This window comes from Larus michahellis, chromosome 4 (genome assembly GCF_964199755.1).
Source record: "Larus michahellis chromosome 4, bLarMic1.1, whole genome shotgun sequence".
Taxonomy (NCBI): Eukaryota; Metazoa; Chordata; class Aves; order Charadriiformes; family Laridae; genus Larus; species Larus michahellis.
Genome location: NC_133899.1, coordinates 33,674,415 through 33,697,201, shown reverse-complemented (window position 1 = coordinate 33,697,201; position 22,787 = coordinate 33,674,415). Strand labels below are relative to the sequence as shown.

The 22,787-nt window shown below is 36.4% G+C and overlaps 1 protein-coding gene across 8 annotated transcripts in view; it reads right to left on the bottom strand.

Annotated features, from left to right (window-relative positions):
* The window catches only part of PPP1R13B (protein phosphatase 1 regulatory subunit 13B), a 71,213-nt gene that overhangs the window by 20,877 nt on the left and 27,549 nt on the right, over positions 1-22,787 (bottom strand). For all 8 annotated transcript variants that reach the window (XM_074583861.1, XM_074583856.1, XM_074583858.1 and 5 more), the window contains exons 3-4: positions 16,493-16,612; positions 14,940-15,007 (exon numbers count right to left, since the gene is read on the bottom strand). In XM_074583861.1, the coding sequence (XP_074439962.1) occupies positions 14,940-15,007; positions 16,493-16,612 (188 nt within the window). The remainder of the gene's footprint in view (positions 1-14,939; positions 15,008-16,492; positions 16,613-22,787) is intronic.

The following is a 22,787-nucleotide window of genomic DNA, read 5'->3' as shown; positions in this document are numbered from 1 at the left end:
AATGGCTTGAAGGCTTCCCTCTGGATCACTGATTTTTAAAAGTAAAAAAGGTGGGGGGTTGTGAATTGATAGTATTTTCTCAATACACCTATGCTCTGTTGCAAAAATATACATCTTGCATCACACTATGCAAAGTCTTCCCAATGCTTCCCCCCTTTCTGTTTTGATCCTCAGTTTAAGTTAACAATGTTGATAGCTCATTCTATTCCAGCAGTAATTTTCAGTATAACATTGCCTAAGAAATGGAGAGATGTTTTATTCTGCTAAGAAATCTTGTTAAAAATATATCCAGACTCAAAAAGTGGTATCTGTATAGGGTTTTTGCATATTTAAAAGTAAAAAAGCCATTTCACCAAGTGAAAATTACAGATTTTCTAAATGAAAAGTGTAACCTGGAACGCACAATGATTATAAGAAAACTGGTTTGTAAAAGCACCAGAAACAAAAAACCCGTTTGATCCAAAAGCTCAGAATTTTTTACTGCTTTAAATAAGCAAATTTGAAAGTATATCTTATAATGCCTGAAAAAAGTACCACATTATTTTGTATTATGTTAAATATAGAAGATTAATTATAAGATGAATGTAAATATTAGCTTCTCCTTGAAGAAGCTATTAACTACTGTAAAATGTTCCATTTAGAAAGTGTAATGTCTCAAAACCTTTTATACATGGCAAAGCGCAAGAACATGGGAAACCGTGATAATTAACCATTTAAATACAAACGCCCTATGAGAAATCTTGTAATGTTTACCTCACTGAGTACCAGTAAGTGTCCCTTTCACTTAAAATAACTCCACTATACTGAGGAAAGAAAAGAAGAGGCAGCTGAGGAAATAAAATTTTAAACCTGTAACTTCACTCGCAGTTTGTTCTTTCTCATCCACATGGCAAAAGCAGCAAACAGACGAAGCAGAATTCCTCTTTGACATCAAACCAATTATTTTCAGATAGACTGTTGCTGATTTCAGGTCTCCAAAACAGGACGGCAAAATTTTTGAAACAGCATGAAAAACACTGAATCTCTCTCTTGCCAGGTCTAGTTGAATCAATTCATTTACAGCATTTCGTATTAGTTCAGTCTATTGTAATAATCAGTATGCAAACGCCACCACTAAAAAAAGTTAGTCTCGGTCCTTCTTCGGAACCTCAGGTTATGCGAAGCAAAGAGAGCACTGCATTTTCTCAGTTCTTTAATGAGGTTGTCGCTTTCTCAGATTCTGAAGTTTGTGCTGCTCATACTAGTTATTAACAATTTCATCCATGAAGTCACTCACCTCTCACAACAAACACGAGCCTATCACATTTAAGGTCCAGACCTCCTCCTTTCTCCTGCAGCAAGAGAAACCTACCTCCTACCGAACTGCCTTCTGAAGGAGGTACTAAAAAGCCACTACAAATATCTACTCCTCCAGATTCCAAAGATTCATTTGCTACATGGTGATACATCAAAGCAGACAGTTTTGCTGAATTGTAAATTTCTTTTCATTGATTCACAGAAGCATTTACACAGAGATGAACTCCTAAATGAAATGCTGCAGAGCAAACACTGCATTGTTAGGCACTAAGGAAGTATTATGTATGCATATGTATGTGTCATACAGACAAGAATACTTTACAGCTATATCCCCTAATTTCTTAATATTGACAAGAATCTTAAAAAAAAATATTGTATTTCTTTTGTTTAGCATGCACTTTAAAAGGTCATGATGAGACACTGAATTTGTAATGAACTGGAGTTTCAGCTTCTGACATTACCCTCCTACTACAAGCTAATATTTTACCATTTGATGATTAATATTTTTGAGACAGGTGAGATGAATGGTACAGTAGTAATTAAATAGTTTGGGAACCAGTTTACAAGCAGCCTCAAAACAAGTCATACCTTAGGCATTTAATTAAGAAAAGGAACCTCCTTTAATATTTATTTCTACACATTAGTCTTGTCACTCTGAAAATTCATTTTCTTATTCCTCCTTCCTTTCTTTCTACCCTCACACTATGCTGTTCTGTCTATCACCACAAACTCCTCAGTCTACATGCTTCTGAGCTATTATGGCTTACTCATTGGCAACCCACAACAGTAAATGAAAAATTGCACCTGAACTCAAAATATTTCTTTGACAACCAGTGTACTGTAGTCAAGACATGTCAGCAATGAGGGCAGATTCCAGTGGTTTTTTGTCTTTACTCCCATCAGAAAACTATCTTTAAGAGGAATCTAATTAGGTCGATATTAAAATAAATAAAAAAAACCCGTGAGACTGACCTTTTGAGATAGATTATTTTTTAAAAGAAGATAATTAGGATGTGGTTTGATTTTATGCATTTCTTTGCCTCCGTGTCTAAGCCATGAAGATACTTATTTCTCATAATTATTTTAAGTTTGGACTAGTAAGAACAGAAAGTTACTTTGAAAATAATAATAAAACATATAGCAAACCCACACCTGAGACTGTTATGACTTCAGAAAGAAGAGCTTTAAAGGAAAACAACAAATATTCGAAAGCTCTACAGGCCACCATAACGACTGGCAATGCCATGTTTAGGTTCAGCAACACCTCACCACTCAAACAGCCAGTGTAACGCATAATGTAAGCAATTAATTGAAAAAGAAAACCTGAGCAGTACAAGAATTTACCAATCGTTTCCTGCATCCTATCTCTTCAGATCTTTTTCTAGGTTTGCAAGAGCCACCATGTCATTAACTTCCCTTATCTATTCCTTCTTTCTTTTTAAGATAGGTGTTCACACCCATCTCCCACACAATTCCTCTGCAGTTCCCTTCCCAATGCCCCGCACTAGAAAGTGTAGGTTCAAGTACCTCAAGCCTCCTGACACTGGCCATATTCTACCTTCTCCTACGCATGTTCTTGTACAATGCATTATGTACAATGAACTCTCTCTCACATGTTTTCTAGTCTTCTTCCTATCATTCATCTCCATCACCTCTACCCTTACCTCCCTTGTTTACTACTTCTCTTATAGTACTTTGGTCCACCCTTCTCTCTTGTCACAGAGATGATTCTGAGGTTAAACCACCAATTGCCATTGTCCAACATAACCCAGATAAAATGTAATCAAACCAGCGTGCAGGGAGGTGAGAAAGTCTTAGCTTTTGAGCTTTTGCCTTGGAGCCCAGAATGGCTGGTTCTGACTTTGGCCATCAAAAGGGCTACCCAGAAAGCTTTTCTGCTTGTATCCCACTACTTTGAACCACCTATTAATTTATTGACAAGTCAATGCAGAGCAGGTACTAAAGGTAATGCAGCATACATCTCACCCACAACCCAGCTACGCTGTTTATTCTTTACATAGGCTGCCACTCTAACGCTGTAGTACAGAAAAGGAATGTTTTGGCCAAACAGCCTTTTTTGCTGGGAAAGAAAACCAAAAAACAATGACCCCCCCCCCCCGCCAAAAAAAAACAACAAAAAAAAACCAATGCCCCAGAAAACCCCCAATCCTTCTCTGAAGTACACCATACCACCCCTCCCAAAAGCATTTGTGATGGTAAAGGTAACCATATCCTCAGCCAGAATAAGCGTGAAAGAAAACACTCTTTATCAAGGTTGGGACAACACCAGCATATCAAAGGCTAGTAGGGTGGGGTCACCACCCCACCCCCTCCAAAACGAAACCCCCGAAAACACAGACAGAGGAAAGATCAATACTCAATTAGAGGCAGAAACTCCAGCAGAGAGAGAAAAATCCAAGCAGCAACTCCTTTGGGCTCATGATTCAAAGAATTTACTCCCCAGTGTGGGATTCATTAGTAAGGCACACAATTTTGCTATGGCAAAGAGAAAACACCATCTTCACCAGCCTAATAGGAGAGGACAGCAAAGGCCAGAAAGGTACTAAAAGCTGCTCCTGTGAAGGTTTAAAATGCCTACATAGAAATGCAAAGTAAATATTCCGATTTTACTGCACATACTGAAAGACTCAAGTTTTCCATAACCTATAGCAGTTTTAAGTCGCTATTTCTTCCTAGGGCAAATGAGGGAATACAAGGCTTACCTCCAGACTAGACATTTACCTTTGTAGAGCTGTCAAACGCCAGAAATCTATATAGCTACATGACAAACAGAGAACTGACAGGTTTGGGACTAAGTATACGAGTATGTGGACAAAGAAAGTGAAGTGTATCACATAAATGCTCATTTTCCCAGTACAAAGAAGACTGACAACCGTAAAATGAACAGCGGTAGGTCGGAGTGCTCCCCAGCCAGTGAATTCCAGGTTGGGATCAGGGCTCTGACAGTTCTCAGCCTCCCCAGAACAGGGAGCTCTCATCTCAGTGGGCCATCCCTGCATTTTCCTCCTCTGTGCCACATCTAGAGCAAAGGAAGAGCTACAGCTCTGGCTGCATAACTACCAAATTACAGGAATAAAGGAACAGCTTGCTTTGCCTGCTGAATCTAGCAAAAGATTTCCTAATTTTCCCCTGTTAACTTGGACTCGAGCAGCAGAAGCCCATCAGTCACGCATACCTTTTCTGCCTTAAGCCTCATTCAAAGTAACATGGTTTAGGGGATGCTTTAACTAGCCCAGTCGGCAACAAAGCTTTAAAGGTTGTTGATAAGAATAAGCCAGCACACACTTTGGGTACCTGTCCTCAGCACAACCGCAGTGATGTGGAAAACAGATGGAAGATACGGGAGTTTATTATACCAGTTCTGTATTAAATAGGTCTTCCATGAAACGTATACGGCCTCCATGTGCTATCTGGGGATTATGAGAGGAGAACACACGATGCAGCATCTGCTGAAGATTATTGATTGTGAACTCCTTACATTTCTGAAACATATTGACCCTATATATCATCAAATTTAAGAATTCTAATAGATTTTGACCAAATTTTCCATAAAAACTGATCCTAGTGTCATACACAATGAAAACAGCTTGAAAATTTTGTGTGAAAACTCATACGTAACACTATACTAAGACAAAAGAACATATCTGGTTTTATTTAAACTAAACCAGAGTTTTTGCTGATCTCGACATGGATGACATTATTTCCAGTTTAATAGCTTTATCCACAGCTCTGCCTTGCATTTTTTTAATTGGGTCAGAAACATGCCGATAGCAGAAATCCATTTTAAAGAATCCAATGACAATAGCATGTGCCTTTTTTAGCTTAATGGAAATGAACAAGCTAATTAAACCCAGAAAAGGCAGCCAGAATATTGAGAATTAAAGGAAAATATATCTAGCATGTGCTATCTCTTGATAATCAAATAATCTTGAAATTAACACTACAAACAGAATCTGGTAACTTTACTCAGAAATTCATAATAAAAATGTTATTTTATTTGTGCAAATAAATACATTAACAGTTTCTTAGAATAAACACACTTCAACTGTATCACAGTTTGCTGAAAAGTCTCACATTATCAGTATTTGACAAAAATCTTAACATCTCTCATAAGCTGCACTACCTTATTAGCAATTCCTCCAACCTGCTGATACTAATAAGTCACTCTTTGTAATAAAATATTTAAAGTCTATTCAGTATAAGCAGATTCCAGATTTCCTGTTTTCCCATATTGTTTTCTTAGAAACCTTAACAAGTGAGGCTGGCGTCTATTTTGCACAGAACAGCTAAGAAAAGGCAGAACTTAAAAGTATCAAAACAATGTTAAAATAGGTTTTCAAAATTAGAACTGGATTTAAGCATATATTGAATATCTGCTACATATGAAATAAACTGTTTATAAATCACTTCTACAATACGGGAAAGTAGTATCTGCAACTCATTTATTTAAAGTACTACTGCCCTCCTTCCTTGTCCTTGCAGACACTTTTAAACAGCCACAGAAATATTTAGCATGTTATATTAACTTTAGTGTCAGCTAAAATACCCACTAGTTGATTTGAATTGAAATATCAACCTCATACTCCTAACAAAAGCAAATTATCTTAAAAGAAACTATGCATTCTTATAGAAATAACAGATCAGTTGTGCACAAAACTTCAGACCTGTTTACAACACCAATCCTTTTACTCAGAGTCATTTTGAGTAACACGCATGTTACACTGTCCAAGTGCCTTTAAAAATAGCCTTGGAACTGTATTTTTCTATGTCTTTTAGAAAAGCAACATCTTATTTTGATAGTATAGCTAAGTATGGTTAAGATGCACTTATCATTAGTCTGAATAACATGTTTAGCATCAAATGTGCGTTTATGCTTCCCTTAAGTAATTATTTCAATATGAAGTTTTTCTCATGATGTAATATTATTTATGAGAACAGTATAATAAAACATTTCCAAAACACAAAAGTACTGAAAATAAGTATCCTGTAATTGAAAGCTATGTTGTGAAACTTAGCATACAACTTGCAATTCCCATAAAACATAAGTTGTTAAAAGCAAAAGTTGACCATGAATGACATTTTGAAGTAACGAGCTTTTGATAATGTCTTAAAAATTGAAAATTGTAGCAAATCCATCTAACAAGATCTGATTAACTAAGAATCTCTATTCAGAGATAAGGTGTTACAAAAGCCAAACTGGTCTGCATTCCAGTCATGTGACAACAAAACCCACAATCATTTAAACTAAAGTGCAAAAGCTACACAGCATTTAAATAACATGTCCACTAAAGTGTAAAACTAACAAATTTTGAAAAGTAATTAATTACCTGTTCACTATTTTCCCATGTAATTGTAAGAGCGCGCATCTTTATTTTGCAGCACTGCCCATCGGCTGTAAACATTTGCGTTGCTTCAACATGCTTCAACTCCATGTTTCTGTTATTTTCTTGTCTACACTGTTTAACTGTTGGCTGTGAACAAGCCAAATCAACAACTGTACACATCTTAGCAGTTCTTGCATGGCTTGTTGGCTCGGTGCAATCAATAAGAGGTAGGATATTTTTTAATCTTATCCCATATGAAATAAAGGTTTCCCCAAATTCTTTATCAATATGAAAAGCTGTCTCTCTGCATTCATCAACAATCAGCTAACGGAAAAGGCTAGTGGATTTTGCCAGCAGTAAAAGACCTAATCACAGCAAGATCAAGCCAGCTGTCAGCTACAATCAGCTTGATTCATTGCACTTTTCCTATTCAATGGAAAATGTTGAGCAATACACAGTTCTTGCACAGTTATCAGGTTAAATTGAAAATACAAGAATAAAGACAATTTAGTTTTAAAACCACATGAATTTTTTGTTCCTTCTGTATTTTTGTAGTATTAACAACTCAGTGCAAAAACTGAATACCAAAAAGATCAGGAAAATCATTACTTTTTGTATTTAATTTTACTGTATAAAGTGACAGAAATCCATACCACCTGAAATTTAACAAAGAATTTCTTTATTAACAGAGACTGCCTAAGATAAAAGGCAAACAGTACAGTCAGAACAGATACCACGATCTTATGCAAATAACCTTTCCAGTGTTTGCTATATGCTTTTCCCTATATACTTCAGCTTTTTCTTAAATCTTGCATGTAACAAGATGAATACATGAGGCAGCAATAAAGCTAAAGCATGTGTCTAAGAGCATAAATCAAGAAGCTGCAAGTCAGAGAAGATTGCAGCAAGCCAAAACCTAGACCTGAGGATTTTTAAATACTAAACATTAAAGAAAATACTATACCCCATTAACAATTTCATATGGATTTAAAAATTATGATATTGGGAAAGATAAACACCATAAAAAACTGTAATTTACCTTGTCAAACTCACAAATTACATGCAAGTTCACCCTCTCGTCGTTCTTTCAAGAAAGTAATTCAAGCGTGATTCAGTACACTTACACAAGAGATCCAGCCAAATGGGTCTCCATAAGGACACTGAAGAACTGTATGGCCAAGCACAATACAGTGAATATCCCAGCTGCATAAAGAACAGGCTTATTTTTAGCAAGCAAGAAAAGGTATGAGCTGTAGAGTAAGATCATCCAGTAGGAATAAGAGAAGAAAAACAAGTTCAACTCCCTTGCTCCTAAATTAGCCAGAGGGACTTTCATTTTCTCCGCTTTGATCTGAGGAAGACTGCAGGGGGAACAAACCTAAGAACAATTGGATCTGGAGACAGCTGCAGAGACAATAGAGAAATGGAAAGGTTCCCTTCCCTGGGAAAAATATACGGGTGGGAAACAGGTACGCTAGGTGTCCAAAGGCTAGATGGACAGGAAACTAAATGAAACAGGCAGCGAACGTGGAAAGGTGTGTCAGAGAAAGGAGGACATAGCAGCACTGCACAAGAAAAGCCACAGAGACTGTGGAAAAGATGAGAGGGAACATGAATCTGTAGATGACACAGCTACCTAAAAGAGAGAACTCTAAAGGTGGCCTGAAAAAGAATAGTTGGCCTTGCAAGAACCAGAAGAGTCTCCTGCTCAGAACTGAAATCTGCTCAGAGAGACAGAGGGACAGCCTAAACTCTGAAGATTTCACAATTAAGCTCTCAGAGCTCTGCACTGACACAGTGAATTTCATAATCTGCCTCCTGTAAGGAACTACAGAAATAAAGGAAAGGACAAGTCTCACCTTCCTTACAATAACTTAATATTAAAATATTGGGCTTAACTAAATATGATACTAAGGTGACTGCAGAAGGATACAACTGTGACAAAACGCATTGAAGTTTACAGTGCCAGCGTAAGGACTGTGAAAGCACAGCAATACTTCATGAAAAATAACAAATGAACTCTTTAAGTAACGTTTACTTTATGAGCTAATGTGTATAATGTTATGCCTCAGCTGAAGCACTCACTCTAAACTATTCTACCTTTATATAAGGGCCAAGCAACTCAGGCTCTCTATGTGCAGTGACAACTGGAGGGAGTTCTACACATGCTTAATTTAGTTAGAAATCCAGGTAAAAAGAGTGAATTGTATTGCTCCATGTTCACAATACAAATATATGAAAATAAGTACCATAGCTAGAGGTTAAAAAAAACCAAATGGACAGGACTTCTCATCCTCCCCCTTCCAGGGACATCTGCAACTAAATATTGCTGTAAAACTGCAAAGCATGCCTGAGGAAAAGCAAACTCAGACCTGTAAAAAGTGAGAACTAAAGGTGTAGCTTGAATAAATGGTGCAGTTTAGGTCTTTCCTCCTCTGCAAAACGGGAAGCCACCTGTTGGCTGTTACAGACTAGAAAACCACATCGGGTTATTCCCTGTGGCTTGCTGAGCAGAACTATCTTTGATGCCCAGAAGAGCAGCAAAACTACAAAGTCTGTGTACTACAAGTGAGCACGTAAAAGTGTCCGTATGCTTAAGTCTGTATACTGTAAGCTAGTATCTCTCATATCCACAGCCATTTAGATAGATATTTGGTCTCTAGAGTGACAGAGATTAAAAATTATGTAAATACACAAAGACGACATGGAGGAAAAGGGTCATTTCGCAATGTTCCAAGTAGGTTCCAAGAATGTTTCCTGTTCCCAATTAGTCAAGCAATCTTTAGACTCCTCAAAACACATGAAGTCAGACATAAAGAGCTAATGTTAGTCATATACTAATGCTATCATAATTAAAATTATAACAGGAAAATGATCACAGAATAAGCATGATGAAACTTATCAAGTTATTCTCCTAAAACGTAAGCATCTAGTCACTTTGCCCATTATGGATGGAAATATATTTGAGATTGAACAGGACATGTCAAAACACTGTTCCTGACATTCAAAATCCAAGAATGATGTGATTCTGCCTGAAAAGTTTACAAGAGGCCTCAGAGTGAGGTATGACACCAAGACCATTTGAATTCCCTACAGTTTCACAGAAGTTCCTTCTATGAGACCAAGTTATTAGTCCTGCAGAGATGTTACCCTACATAACTATCCTTTACTGAGGAGTGAAGAGACTGGGATTTCTAGTCCAGCAAGAATTCAAAAGCTATTTGTATGCATTAAAATTAGCTTTAGACTGTAATTTTTTTTTTTTACTTCCTAAAATAATTTTTTTTTTTACCTTAAGTTCTTCAGTTGGATTAGATTTTTTTCCTATTTTTTGAAGGGCAAGATACTGCCAGCTGCCTGGAAAATGCTTCAGACAGACTTAACAAAGAACTGCGTCAGTCTGAGGAGAATCCAAACTCTATTAAGTTGAGCCAGGGCTTGAACTAGAAATCTGACAGTGCAGAAGGCTGCTGTAGGTGCAGCAAGGCTCCTCTCTCTGACAGGTAAAAATAATTTTAGGAATGTATGTCTTAGATGAGGGAACACCCTTGACTCTAAAAGTGACAGGTACAAGCATTTTTGTCTCCTTCACAAAAGCAACAGAGAAAGTTGCAGCAGAAAATTAGGAAAACTTGGATCTGATTTAATTACCAGTTTTTTTACATGGCCAAAATGTTCCAGGAAGCCTACAAGAAACTTTATTCAGAAAAAAAAAATATCTCTGACAACTGTTAGAATTCCTTGTGCCTAAATTTCCTTTTAATGGAGTTATTTGCTATTAATATCACCTTTTAATGGAGTTACTTGCTTAGACTTTGCTGTAAGACCTCTGAAAGAATCTAGATTACTAAAACTGACTTAGTTATTTGTTCATTTTAAACAAGTTTGATTAAAACCTATCTTATGTGAATGGCAGCCTCTCCCAAGTAAATTGTTAAATGTTACAAACAGAAAGTACTTAATACCTACAAGCTTATATTAAATTGAATTTGCAGCTCAGGTTTGAAGAACAACTTCTATTCCAGACTAAGCTCTTTATCCTTCAACATTTCAAATGAGAAGCTTCAAGCATTTACATATAATGTATTTCTCATCTCTTGAGGTTACCATTTCTGTTGAATTTTTAACTTGTTTGCCTGTTTCCTCACAATTAGATTTTGTCATATCTTTGCCTGGCAAGCTAAGGAAACCTTTAAGTATTTAGTCTGTGCAAGTATACTTGTAACCCCTTCCTGATAAGGAAGTTTCAGCCATCTTTGAAACTTCCTTATCAGATGCTTTTTAGAACACATTTTAAAATTTTTAATTGTCATATTATAACAAATATATGACAAAAATATATATTGGATGTTTAATGCCTTTTTATCTGGTTGCACTTTTATGGATCAAATCATTAAAACTAATGAACAACATACAATTCTACTCAAGGATTTTGGCACCACATGTAAATCTATCTAAACTCCAAGCCTAGAATTTGACAAGCCATGCCACAGGAACTCAAAACAGTGTAGCTTTACTACTGTCACGATGGAACAGGATAAAGGGACTGACTGCATCAGATGGCTATCTACTCTCTGCCAGCGACCATATGCTCTCCTAAGTTAAATTAGTACTATTAGAGCCTACTTTGTGTGTACATATATGTGCAAGTTTTAACCTATCTGTTAATGGAATTTGCCTGAGCAATTCCCCCAGCATGAAAGTATGAGTCTCCTGATGCTAAAGCAGTTGGACTACCCGTTGTAAAATTTTTTGCTAAAAGCCTGATTTGAGCCACTGTAACAGAAATAAGTGAAGCTCAGTTCTGTTAGCTCATCAGCATAAGATATTCTTAACTTTTTCTCCTGGTCACAGCTTCAAGACTAAGAAAATTTATACCGTGTGATTCTCCAGTTTGGGATGACGGTGATGAGTTTCTTTTACACTAAAGCTAACACAAATTTCATAGTGAGAGATAAAATCAGGTTCCATTTTGTATTTCTTTGCAAAGGTTTCAGTCAATATTTATCAATAAAAAACCTTATTGATACCAGGCTCTCTAAATTCGGGGAGCAATTTTAATATTAGAAACAGCAAAAATAAGTTTAAGAGAGAATGGTACAGGAGACCGCAAACTGACATTTTATTGTCCCCAAATACATTATGTAGAAAAATAATTTAAACCAAGCAACTACAGCAAACGAGTATTGTCTTCATACACAGACTGTTTTCACTACACTAATGTACTTCTATTCAGTTCAATACACTTTGCTCCCATCATGTTCCTGTACCCCATCCTTTCTTCCTCCTGAGCTGCATCTGCTTTCCTGTTTTCTCGTGTCCAAGAAATTTATCAGTTTTCTGATTACCTTTTCATCTCGACAACTGTCATCATCAAGCCAGTCCTCTTTCTGGGACTTCCTTTAAGTGCATCTCTGATCCACTTTTCCCGTTGATAAACGGTAGCTGCACCACGACGGGTGGCTCCCAGTCCCTCTCCTGTCTACCACTGACCCCCAGTGGTTACAACTATATTTTCTCTGTCTCACTGTTCACGGATCACTGCCTTCTATGGAATGAAGCTTGCATCCTGCTAGGGCATCCGGAAGCAAACAAGACTCAACATTGCATGCCCACTGCTTCATGGCCACTGATCTCAGAGTCAAAGAATAATTTAGGTAGAAGGGAGCCTCTGGAAGCCACCCAGTTCAATAACCCCTGCTCGGAGCATTTCAGACTGCTCAGGACTTTTATTCAGATAGACAGAAGTTCCACAGACCACGGACAGCCTGTTCCAATGTCTGTTACTCTCATTGAGAAAACATTTTCCCCCAATATTTAATTAGGATTTCTCCCTTGCTACAACTTGTATTCAAACCCAACTGGCTCAGTTACACGTGCAAATGAAAGGAAGAGAAGGAAGAGGCAGCTATTCTCCAAGAAGAGAATCCCTCTTGAGACTCTCCAATCTCCCTGGCAAAGGGAAATTATGTAAGTCTTATCTCACATATCTACACCTTTGTGTAGTGGCTGAAAGAGATCAGGCCCTGATTACAGCATAATTCCACTTCCAAGAAGGTAAATTGTAAACAAAAGCAAACCCCAAAAGGTCACCTCAGCAGCAAGAGAACTTGTCAATTTACAAAGTCTCACATAGTTTTTTTCCTTTAGACTTTGTTATGCAGAATTCAAAACTCTCAGATGAGCACTTACAGATAAGTATTCTTTTTGCAGCAGTGCATTTCTCACTGTTTGAAGAGATATAGCTTATGCGATTTTTAACATTAAATCTTTATTTGGAAAATAATCTAATGAGATTTAAGCATTTATATAATATGATTTTAAGCTAACCATTATTTTAAATAATTGCTCATCAAGCACATATATTTTCAAAGATCAAAAAAATCATACTGCATATGACAAAATGCCAATTAACAGAATTATCCAAATTGAATTCCAGACAGATTGCCCATTTTTTCCAAGACTATTGATTCAAACATTAAAGCAAACACTCCTCTTAAGAGTTTTCTATGCACATCACACTTTCAACTCTATCCAGACATTAAGTAAAAATCAATTATTTCATCATTAAAGCCGTACACATAATAATAATAATAATATACCTGAATGCAATGAAGAATATTTGGTAAGATTTGAGCTGTCTTCAATGTTCCATTGGTTTGTATTGATTTTAGGGCTAGTCTAACATTCAGCATGCCAGTAACAATGAATAAGCCTAATGCATTACGTAACTGTAAGCTGATTAAATCCTTGATCCTGCAGCCACCTCTTTTTTCCCCCCTCCCCCTCTAATTTAAAACTTGGCACAATTGAAAAAAAAAAATCTTAGTTTTATACACTTTAAAAACCTAATTGGTACCATTTTTTGGCATAAAGCCTACCACAATTGACATAAATGTAACCCTTTCAGGTATTAGGCTTTCTTGTATTTTAATAATTTCCTAAACCTGGTAAAAGTAATTTTAAAGTGAGGTGTTCCCTAATAAATTTTAATTATGTGGCCAAACTTTTGGGGTTTTTTAAAAATATATTCTGAATGCCAAAGGTTATTCAAGTTACCAGATTTGACCTTTACCCATAAATATTAACAGCAAATTGAACTAAATATAAAGCCATGTTATCATAAACTTTAGTGCTACCAAGAAGTGAGATTGTAAGGCATACTGCACATGCCAGTCCTAATTTCCAAAGATATTATTTCTCAACTGAAGTGTATGTGCTACGACTTCCATGGAGGAATTGATCGGGGGAGGGCATGAAAGAGTTATGTTCCCCTAGCACATTATAGTGCTATGATCTCACTACATTGTCAATATGACAATGGAAGCAGGATAAACGGATCTGTACAGCAGAGGATATCAGCTAGTGTTCTCTACAGAAAAGGAACGCAGAAAGCAATACATGATTAACTGTTTTGAATGGGGGGGAAAAATTCCTTCCACAAGGCCCGCAAGCCATACACAAAACAAGCTGCAAAGAGCTGCACACTGACCGAACATCTTTGTTGATGCATATTTGTGTGTGTTATTGAAATTCAAAAATGTTTAAAAATAGTCAACTATAGTGCCTCAGTAAAGGCAGCAGAATGGCCCTGAGCAAACGAGAGCAGAATGTACTCTGTAGAGTCTTCATTAGTACTGAGGATGAGAAGAGAGAGAGAGCGAAGTGAGTTTCAGCTCAGGAGTAGAAGGTTTTTAAGACATGGTAATTTTGAGAGATTTACTACGTTTCATTTGTAAAAGAGAATCTTCAAGCCAGGATTCACTGAATGACACCAAACAAGTTGCCTATGCTATGTAATATGTATTTTAAATTATAAACCTAGTAATATTTTAGTAAAAAACCCAGGTGTATAAATGAACCAAGTGCATAAAAACAGTATAATGAGGTGGCTCTGAGGTGTATGCAACCTCTTCTACTAGCATCTGAAAACATCCCAATACATAGGCACATTCTCATGTTTTAACATATGAGGCTATGTCATGAATCAATACCAGTGAGATAAATCAAACTAGAGCGATGCCTGGACAGGCAATACTAGTAAGAAAGAATAATGTGTCCGGTGAGGGGCTTCTCACGTCACATAAATAAATTTCTATCTATACAGAAAAATTTAGATTAGTTCATGAAAAAGCCATACTCTTCCATTCATTTTATAACAAAAACAACCGACCAACCAAACAGAACAAGATCATTTTCCACCAGTTCACACCATAACAGATCTTGAAACGCAAGGATTTTAAAAACATCAAATATTTCAATGGAACTGATCCAAAACCAGTAGGATTTATTACATACCCCATTCTCTGTACGTTTCTCCATGGGTATATTTATGCCATTTCTTTGATTTTGGGCTTGACGTCCACCTAAAAGTAAAGTACCACTCTTAATGCAAAGTTCATTTTTCAACACAAATGGTTTTCACTCTTGAATCTCTTCTTTTCAAGGATTTTTATATTAAGCTTTTACCTGTGAATTTTTTATTCTGCTAGTTCCATTTCTTTCTTATTAAGTTATTCTTTTTAAGCAGTGGAGTCAGCAGAAATAAAGCACTTACTTCACAGAGTTCCTCTGTTAAAAGCACAGACATGCAGCTCTACTTTTCTGACTTGCGTTTAGACAATGATGTCATGAAAGGGAATGTATTGAGCACGACTACTAAAGTTTCATATTTCTGTGTCCACAAGAAGCAGTAGCTTCAGTTGAATATAATATAAATGAATATAGTAGAGGAAGCTTTTCTAATGCCTTATAAACAATTTTCATCTACAGATTGATCCATAGGTCAAAGATTAATCAAAAAGCCTTGCACGCGTCGTTTAGAGGCAACATTTTGCTTGTACATGAAACACTGTAGCTTCAGGTGTATCTTAAATTTCTTAACGTACTTTGAATTTGTATTGCCGTAAGGATGACCGAGTATTTTACAAAGTACCTAACTAATATAAAAATCCCTCATATATTATTTGGCCTGCTACTTCTGGCATTCAAAGCAACCAGGAACCATTTAGAAATACAAAAATAAACCCCAGCTCAAAGCAATAAGGACTCAGCCAAGACTTGAAATTCCGTTGTTAGAAGCAGCCAGATTAGTTGAATGAGTAAGGATAATCTGAGCATGCAAATATGCACCTCGCTTCAAGATACCTTTACTATCCTTCTGACAGCCATTAAGTATATAATGCACAGCCTCAAAGGTCTTCTCATAAAGTACAGTCTGTACTAGTTAGATCAGAAAACTGAAATCCTTCTATTTTTTTTTATTCCAGTCTTTTAAGAAAGCTCTACTTAATATGGCACTGTTTATATAAACACTTTTCCTGTAGAACCATGCAGATCAGCGATTTTTCAAGGTGTGAATTATCACCACTATTAAATATATCTACATGAAGTACTGAGAAAGTAAAGCCACCGAGACTTCTGCTAATGATGTCTGTAAAATAGATTTTAGTTTCTGAAGGAGGCAAAGTAGTTTACCGAGTCTTTTCTCTGGGGCAACTGAAAGAGAACAGGAGGTCAAAAAGAACAATCCCACCCTCTCAAAACATAGGGACTTTCTCTCAACAAGGAAAAAAATGCATTAAACCTCTAATAGCCACCAACGTTTTGGGGTCAGTTATTAAGCAGAATAGAAACCAATCTTATTGCAGAAGTATTACTCAACAGACTAGCAGAAATTATTCTAGAGAAGGGAATTTGAGACATGAATAAATGTACCACTAAGGAAGGTTCAAAATGGCTCTGGTATAAGGAAGTTGTATTGCATGTATCTACTGAAGCTCACTGAAAGAACTGATAAACTCACTTCAGAAATCTTTTAGGTAACAACACTACAGGACAAGTGTACTTACTCTGTTCATTACTTTCGGCTGGTGACTCCTCATGACGAAGAAAAAATTTCACCTCTTCCCTGCGGGGACCCCATTTCTGTAGGTGGTCATACATCATGTGATCAAAGGGTATGGGACGTTCTAAAAGTACAAGACCAAAAAACTTATCACAACTATTTTAAAGTAAGCAAAGTTTTATAGAACTCTCATTAAGAAGCAGAACGTCCTTTTTGGCAGCAATTCAATCTATCCAGTGTATTTTGTCTTATGCAAAGTCAGAGAAACAGGCACCAACAGACAATAGTTGCACTGCATTAAAAGCTACCCTGTTATTGTGACATAGCTCACTGCTTAACAGCAGAACATAACCAGTTTGCAAAACCATACCAAAAGTCTCAGTGTTTAGAAACTCTAATTTAGGAATTCTGCATCCCAACCTTTTTCTCCCAATGCTGATCTTTGCACCTTTGCTCTCCATCACCACCAGATGGATATTTTGTTCTAATATTGAAGTGATTAATTCAATTTGAACCTCCAGGTTTCCACTTGGACTAAAAGCCTTATCATTATATTGACATTTCATCTCCTAAGAACTTGAGCAGGTGCTCCCACTCCAATACGCTATGCCAGACATTAACTTGCAGTATATGTGGAATTACTCACAAATTTTTGAACAAATAAAGGCTAAGTTCTATGCAGCAGTCAGTCTCTTTGCTTTCCCCCAAAGAAACATAAAACATTCTCATAGTGTAGTTATTTCTTCCAAACCGACCAAATGTATTATTACTAAGAGGCTGCACACCATATATTTAGTATTTCAAAATGAAAATACAATTCAAAAGCAAAGTTTTCACTGTTTCCATAATTATACTTGCATTTATTTTTAAATGTTTTCATTAAGGTCATAAAATCTCCCTTTTAAGATCTTTTAAGATCTAATACTAAGCAAAGTATTAGAAGGTATCTTCTAATCATAATAAAATTATACTAGAAGGGATTCAATTAGCTTTCCTACATGGAGCACCATGCCAAACCAAGATTACTACAGAAAATCAGACCTGGATAGAAACCAAAAGCTGGAGTTTGCATTCACTGTTAAAAGCAAAATGCTCTCTGCCCTCAAAACCCAAACTACAGCATCTCCAACCAGACAGAGCACCACTAACAATTCATTATCAATTTCATACTTAACCCATTTGACATGAGAAGACAAAATGATTCAAAGATAATAGATATCTTGGGGAAAGCTTGGGAAAGACACATCAGAAACACACCTTTTTACAATGATCACAAATATGCCTTTTTATAATGAAGTTTACCTAAATTTATATGCATTATGAACTACACAAATGTATACATATCTTGATACTTTTGGGATACTTAATTGTAATATTTAAAGAACAATATGTTTTCATCACTTGATTCACAATGCATTTAATACAATAAAGCGTCTTGTCAAAATCTGTTGTGTCAAACAGGTAGAGTGATTAACACAGATTAGCCACGGTTCTAGACACAGATCTGGCTACTTTCAACAGGGAAGGGCCATTTAAACCACCAGCTAATTATATTCATCACCTGACTGGTTACCTATCTTCCTAAAAAAACCCAAAAACAAAACCAAAAAAACCCCAACAACCCACAAAAAAAAAATAATTCAGAACACCTGAATTTAAAAAAGTAGATGTTTTTCTTTTCTTTTTCTTGTTCCTCACTCACGTGGACTCCAAGAAACATTGTCAATAGTGTTTATACACACAAGAATAAGGTCAGTGGCTTATTACAACTCAGTTCTTGAAAAGGAATTTTATAAACATGATTTTCAGGTTTTTCAACTCCAAAGTAAGGTAAGATTTCAAGTGCTTTGAAACATATCCACTAAAATTGCAGCATGAGTCTTCTAAAGATCACAGAGTGTAAAATATTTAAATGGTTTAGTTCAGAGACTTTATGACACAGAAGATAAGAATCTTTAGGGATTTTTCCCAAATAAAGAAATTGCTAGATAAACTTAGCAAGAACTGAAGCTTGATAACAAAGTACCAAGAAACTGGATGTCTGAACAGGGCTGGGCTAATTCTGGAATGGTGAGGAGTGGCTGCAGCACCACTTCTGGTTAGGCTGGTCTCCCATTAAAAGTAAGGCCCTGATCCTAGGAGCTATTCAAAATAAAAGGTTTCATTTACACAATGTACCTTGAAGAATCAAGGCTAATATTTTTCAGACATGACCACGGAGACGAATGGGAAAGACAATTTCTACTACTTTTGCAATTCTTCCACAAAACCAATTTGGGATATGTTGCCCTAAATTAGACAGAAAACAGGTTAAAATAATAACAACAGCATCATCATCACTGAAACAGAGAAAAGAAAAACAAAGAAGGACTAATCATTCTGTGCAACTTAGCTACATAAAACAGATTCGGTAAAGAAAGTGGAAGAAGAAATGGACATTAACACTTGCACAAGACGTGATGAGAACTGAAGTCCCCATTCATTCCTTCAGTTTAAATCCTTCAAATCCCGAAAAACTGCAGGAAGAAAGCATGATCTTATATTTGCTGTAAGTTAGGAGAGCACAAAGGGATATTTTCTGGAAATACCTGTTCTTTAAGAATCAAAACCAAAACAAACAAAAAACCTGCAGTTCAACTTTTCCCAGTTCTTATAGCTTCAGACATATTTGTCAATAATTTCACAATACTATTTCAAACTTTAACTTTTTAAAGTTTAAATAGAAGAGAACGAAGAAAAGGTGAAATAGGAGAATGGGTGTAGAGTAATAATAAACAGGTTGGATCCCAATACTTTAACAACACATTAAAATTTATCTCAAGAACATTTGTTTCCATGACTAGCTAAGTGCAAAACCATGATATATGCGTATATCCATAATTATTTGCAAAACTGCCTTAGATTTTAGGTTGGATGAAAATTCTGAAAGAATTTTAATAACTGAGCTTAACTCCTTTCCTTTTAAGCAAAAGTTTTGAGGATGAGCTAGTTATAAGTATTCCAAATGACTGAAAAACCCTGAAAGACCAAAACACAGATACCTCATCAATGCTTTTGAAGACAATTGCAAAAATCTTTCTGTTGAAACTATATTTCCACCATTTAAAACAAAATAAGCTTCAGACTTCAGAATCTGTTTTTATCCTGATTACAAGTATCCCGCTGTTTGTAATAAACACATTTATGCCTGCTATACACGAAACCAGAATACAAAGTAATGGATTATCTCCATAGTGGGGGAGTTCACTGCAAGATCAGGAATGAGTCTTTCTCCCCTCAGGTTTGCAGAATTACACTTGTAGTAAACAACTGTTTCTTTCACAGTCACTTGCCTCCGTGTTACCACTAAATTCAGGAAGATCAATTAATAGCAATTGCCGAAGGGCATTCCAGATGTAAATGAAGTGAATAATTGAGTACTGGGTGGACTGAATGGTTGGAATCCATTCTGTCTTGAAAAAATACTACAAGTTCCTGGTGTCACACCTGTCTTTCGACCTCCTTACCGAGTGCTGTTTGCAATAGCTGGGGAATGAGGAAGAATATTCTGTGGGTTTTTTTCTCCATGCAAAGAGAGGAAGATTCAAACACAAGCACAAGGTGGTACAAGTCAGGCATGAATTGTGTTGACTTTTTCAACTATTACTCATCTCAAGAAACTGCAAAGGAGGGGGAACAGAGAATGAAATACAAAAATTAAATGAGAATAAACCAAATGCTTATGTCATGCTGCTCTGAGAAGAATCAGTTTCTTAACTCTAATACAAACAATACTTAAACTATTTTACAACTCTTGGGAAGCTCCTCAACCATATCTTTGCCACACAAAAGCAAACAGAGAAAAGTTAACATAATAAACAAATATGCTTTCCAATAGCTAAGCTATTGTAATCCTCCTCTAAACTCTAGAAATCATACATAATTTTTGGGAGCCAAACTTGCACGGATTTTAATAACATTTTTCTGGAAGACAAATGGTCTTTGTCACCCTCTAAAAATAAAACTAAGTATTTATTTGTACATACACATTCGGGGAGGAAGATTATTAGAAGAGACAGTATTTTGTTAGAGCGATACAATTTAGGAAATGGTTTTGGGTGCACCAGCTGCTTTTTGTATCTAATAATAGAACTAAAATCCACAAGCCCCATTGCTTTGAATTTGAGTAGACATGTATTATTCAGCTGGGCTACCTAAAAGAGGCCGTGGATACCTGTAGAACCGAGGAGTTAAGCACGTTCACAAAAGGACAGGTATGACAGCTCTCTCTTATGGAGAGCTCTGTGAATTGTCACCTGTGCAACATGGAGAGACTGCCAAGAAAACAGACTGCTTATGGTGTGTGACAAAACCTAATGAGTTTATTCAACCTATCATTTTCTGTATTAACTTTTGTTTTGAATTTTACTTTCCAAACTGTCTTCTGAAAGAACATTTGTAGACCTCTCTTGAGGATAAGAGGGGGTGTCAAGGACAGTGTAATAGAAGAGGAAAAAAATACTCTTGCACTGGCACAACATGCCACAGTTTCGTTGCAAATTGCTTCACACTTCCCACTTAGAACCATAGTTTGTTTGTTGTTGTAACTGTTGCATTTAAATGTTTAGACTTGTTTTCTACATCATATCTCTGCTCCAGGCAAAATTAATTTTTAAAACTTCAGGGGAAAGAGTTCAATTTAGCTCTCAGGAGCAGCTGAAGGAAAAAATATCATATTATGCCCTGTTAAAAAAGAATTCAGGTTATTTCACTGAGAAATTTATGTACCCCAGACTTTGGGGCAGGAAGTTGAGGCCACCAACACACAGATTTTGTAACAGTATCCTACATTTAAGAACAACAAACAAAATGCTTGTGCTGAAATTCCTGTCAGAAAGACTTAAAACCAGTGTGCAAACCATCTTTTTTGCTGACAGTACAGGCCTGTTTGAGAGATCCAGAAACATATGTGAGCATTTCATTTTTTCTTTCATTCTCTCTAGTCTTTTCTGTTCTGCACTTTCAATGGAATAGAATGATAGTTATCACCTTGGGTATTTAACAAGTGAAGCTAGATTCGTGAAAGCACCTTCATGTGAGTTTTAAAAGAAACTTGGAGCCACCAGCACATTTTGCAAAGTTTGACAGTCCCATTCAACAGGTGGGCAGGATTCTGCTCCTGAACTTAGGTGTCTGTATGTAGATGTTTACTTCAGAAAACTGGAAGAGTTCTGATGATCAAAATCAAATAGATAACAACTAGTTGAAATCAGTGATCACCATGTTCTACTCATGGTAATATCCAGATCTCCATTGACTATCATGTGAACAAAGACGCATAATTCACAGGGTAGATACACGATTTAGTCTTAGTCTCTCCATCACAACTTCCTGGATAAGTTTTATTTTCCACTTTATAGAAAGTTTCGGCCTGAGATATCTAATACTTTGAGAAATAATGTATTACATGCACAGATAAAATATTTTCTCATTCTTAGAGGTTATTATAGAAAATGTGAGCTCGCACTTGCCAGCGCTGCAAGGCTAAGTGTCCCAGAAAGACATTGTGGATCACTGGCTACAGCTTCCAGTCACCCTTTGAAGATAGTTGACAACATTCTCTGCAGTACTTTAGGAAGTACACCCACAAAGTATTGTGAAAGCAGAAGAACAAATAATACTATATATGTTACACTTTCACAGACAAAGGATTGGAAAATATTAGGGATATTTGAGCACTGTTAAACACAGTCTGCAGATCCATTTTAGAAATTTATGCAATGCACTTGGCATCATAGACTCTCCGTAGTCTAAACTTCCGATTTGTAAAAGTTGTAACCATCCCATAAGTTTTATCCTTAAATACAGTTTTCTAAGTATGAACTGAATTTGTATTCCTAGAACCGCAGACATGCTTAACCACTCTCCTGCTCACTCTTCCCTAAACTCTGTGAGTTCCCATCCCATTAGGAAATGACTTCTGGAGGCACCTTTTCCCTTTACAAAGTCTTGGAAGAGTTTAGAAAAGAGAAGAAATAGTTTCCCCAGCAGGAAACCACTCCGGATTGCTAATACTTAAAAGCTCCAAAGGCATCTGAATAATGCCCGTTTTGTCTGTTTGACAAAATGCCCCTGACCAAAATAAACCCTCTCTATGCAAAATTTAAGAATTCAAGATCAAGTTATGACCTCATCAGTCTGTATACAAAACAGATGACACAAACAGCTTAAACAGGGGTGACGTTAGTAACTGAGGGATAGGAACCTGCCTAACTGTTATTCTCACCTGTCCATTAATTCTACTCACATCCATACATTGA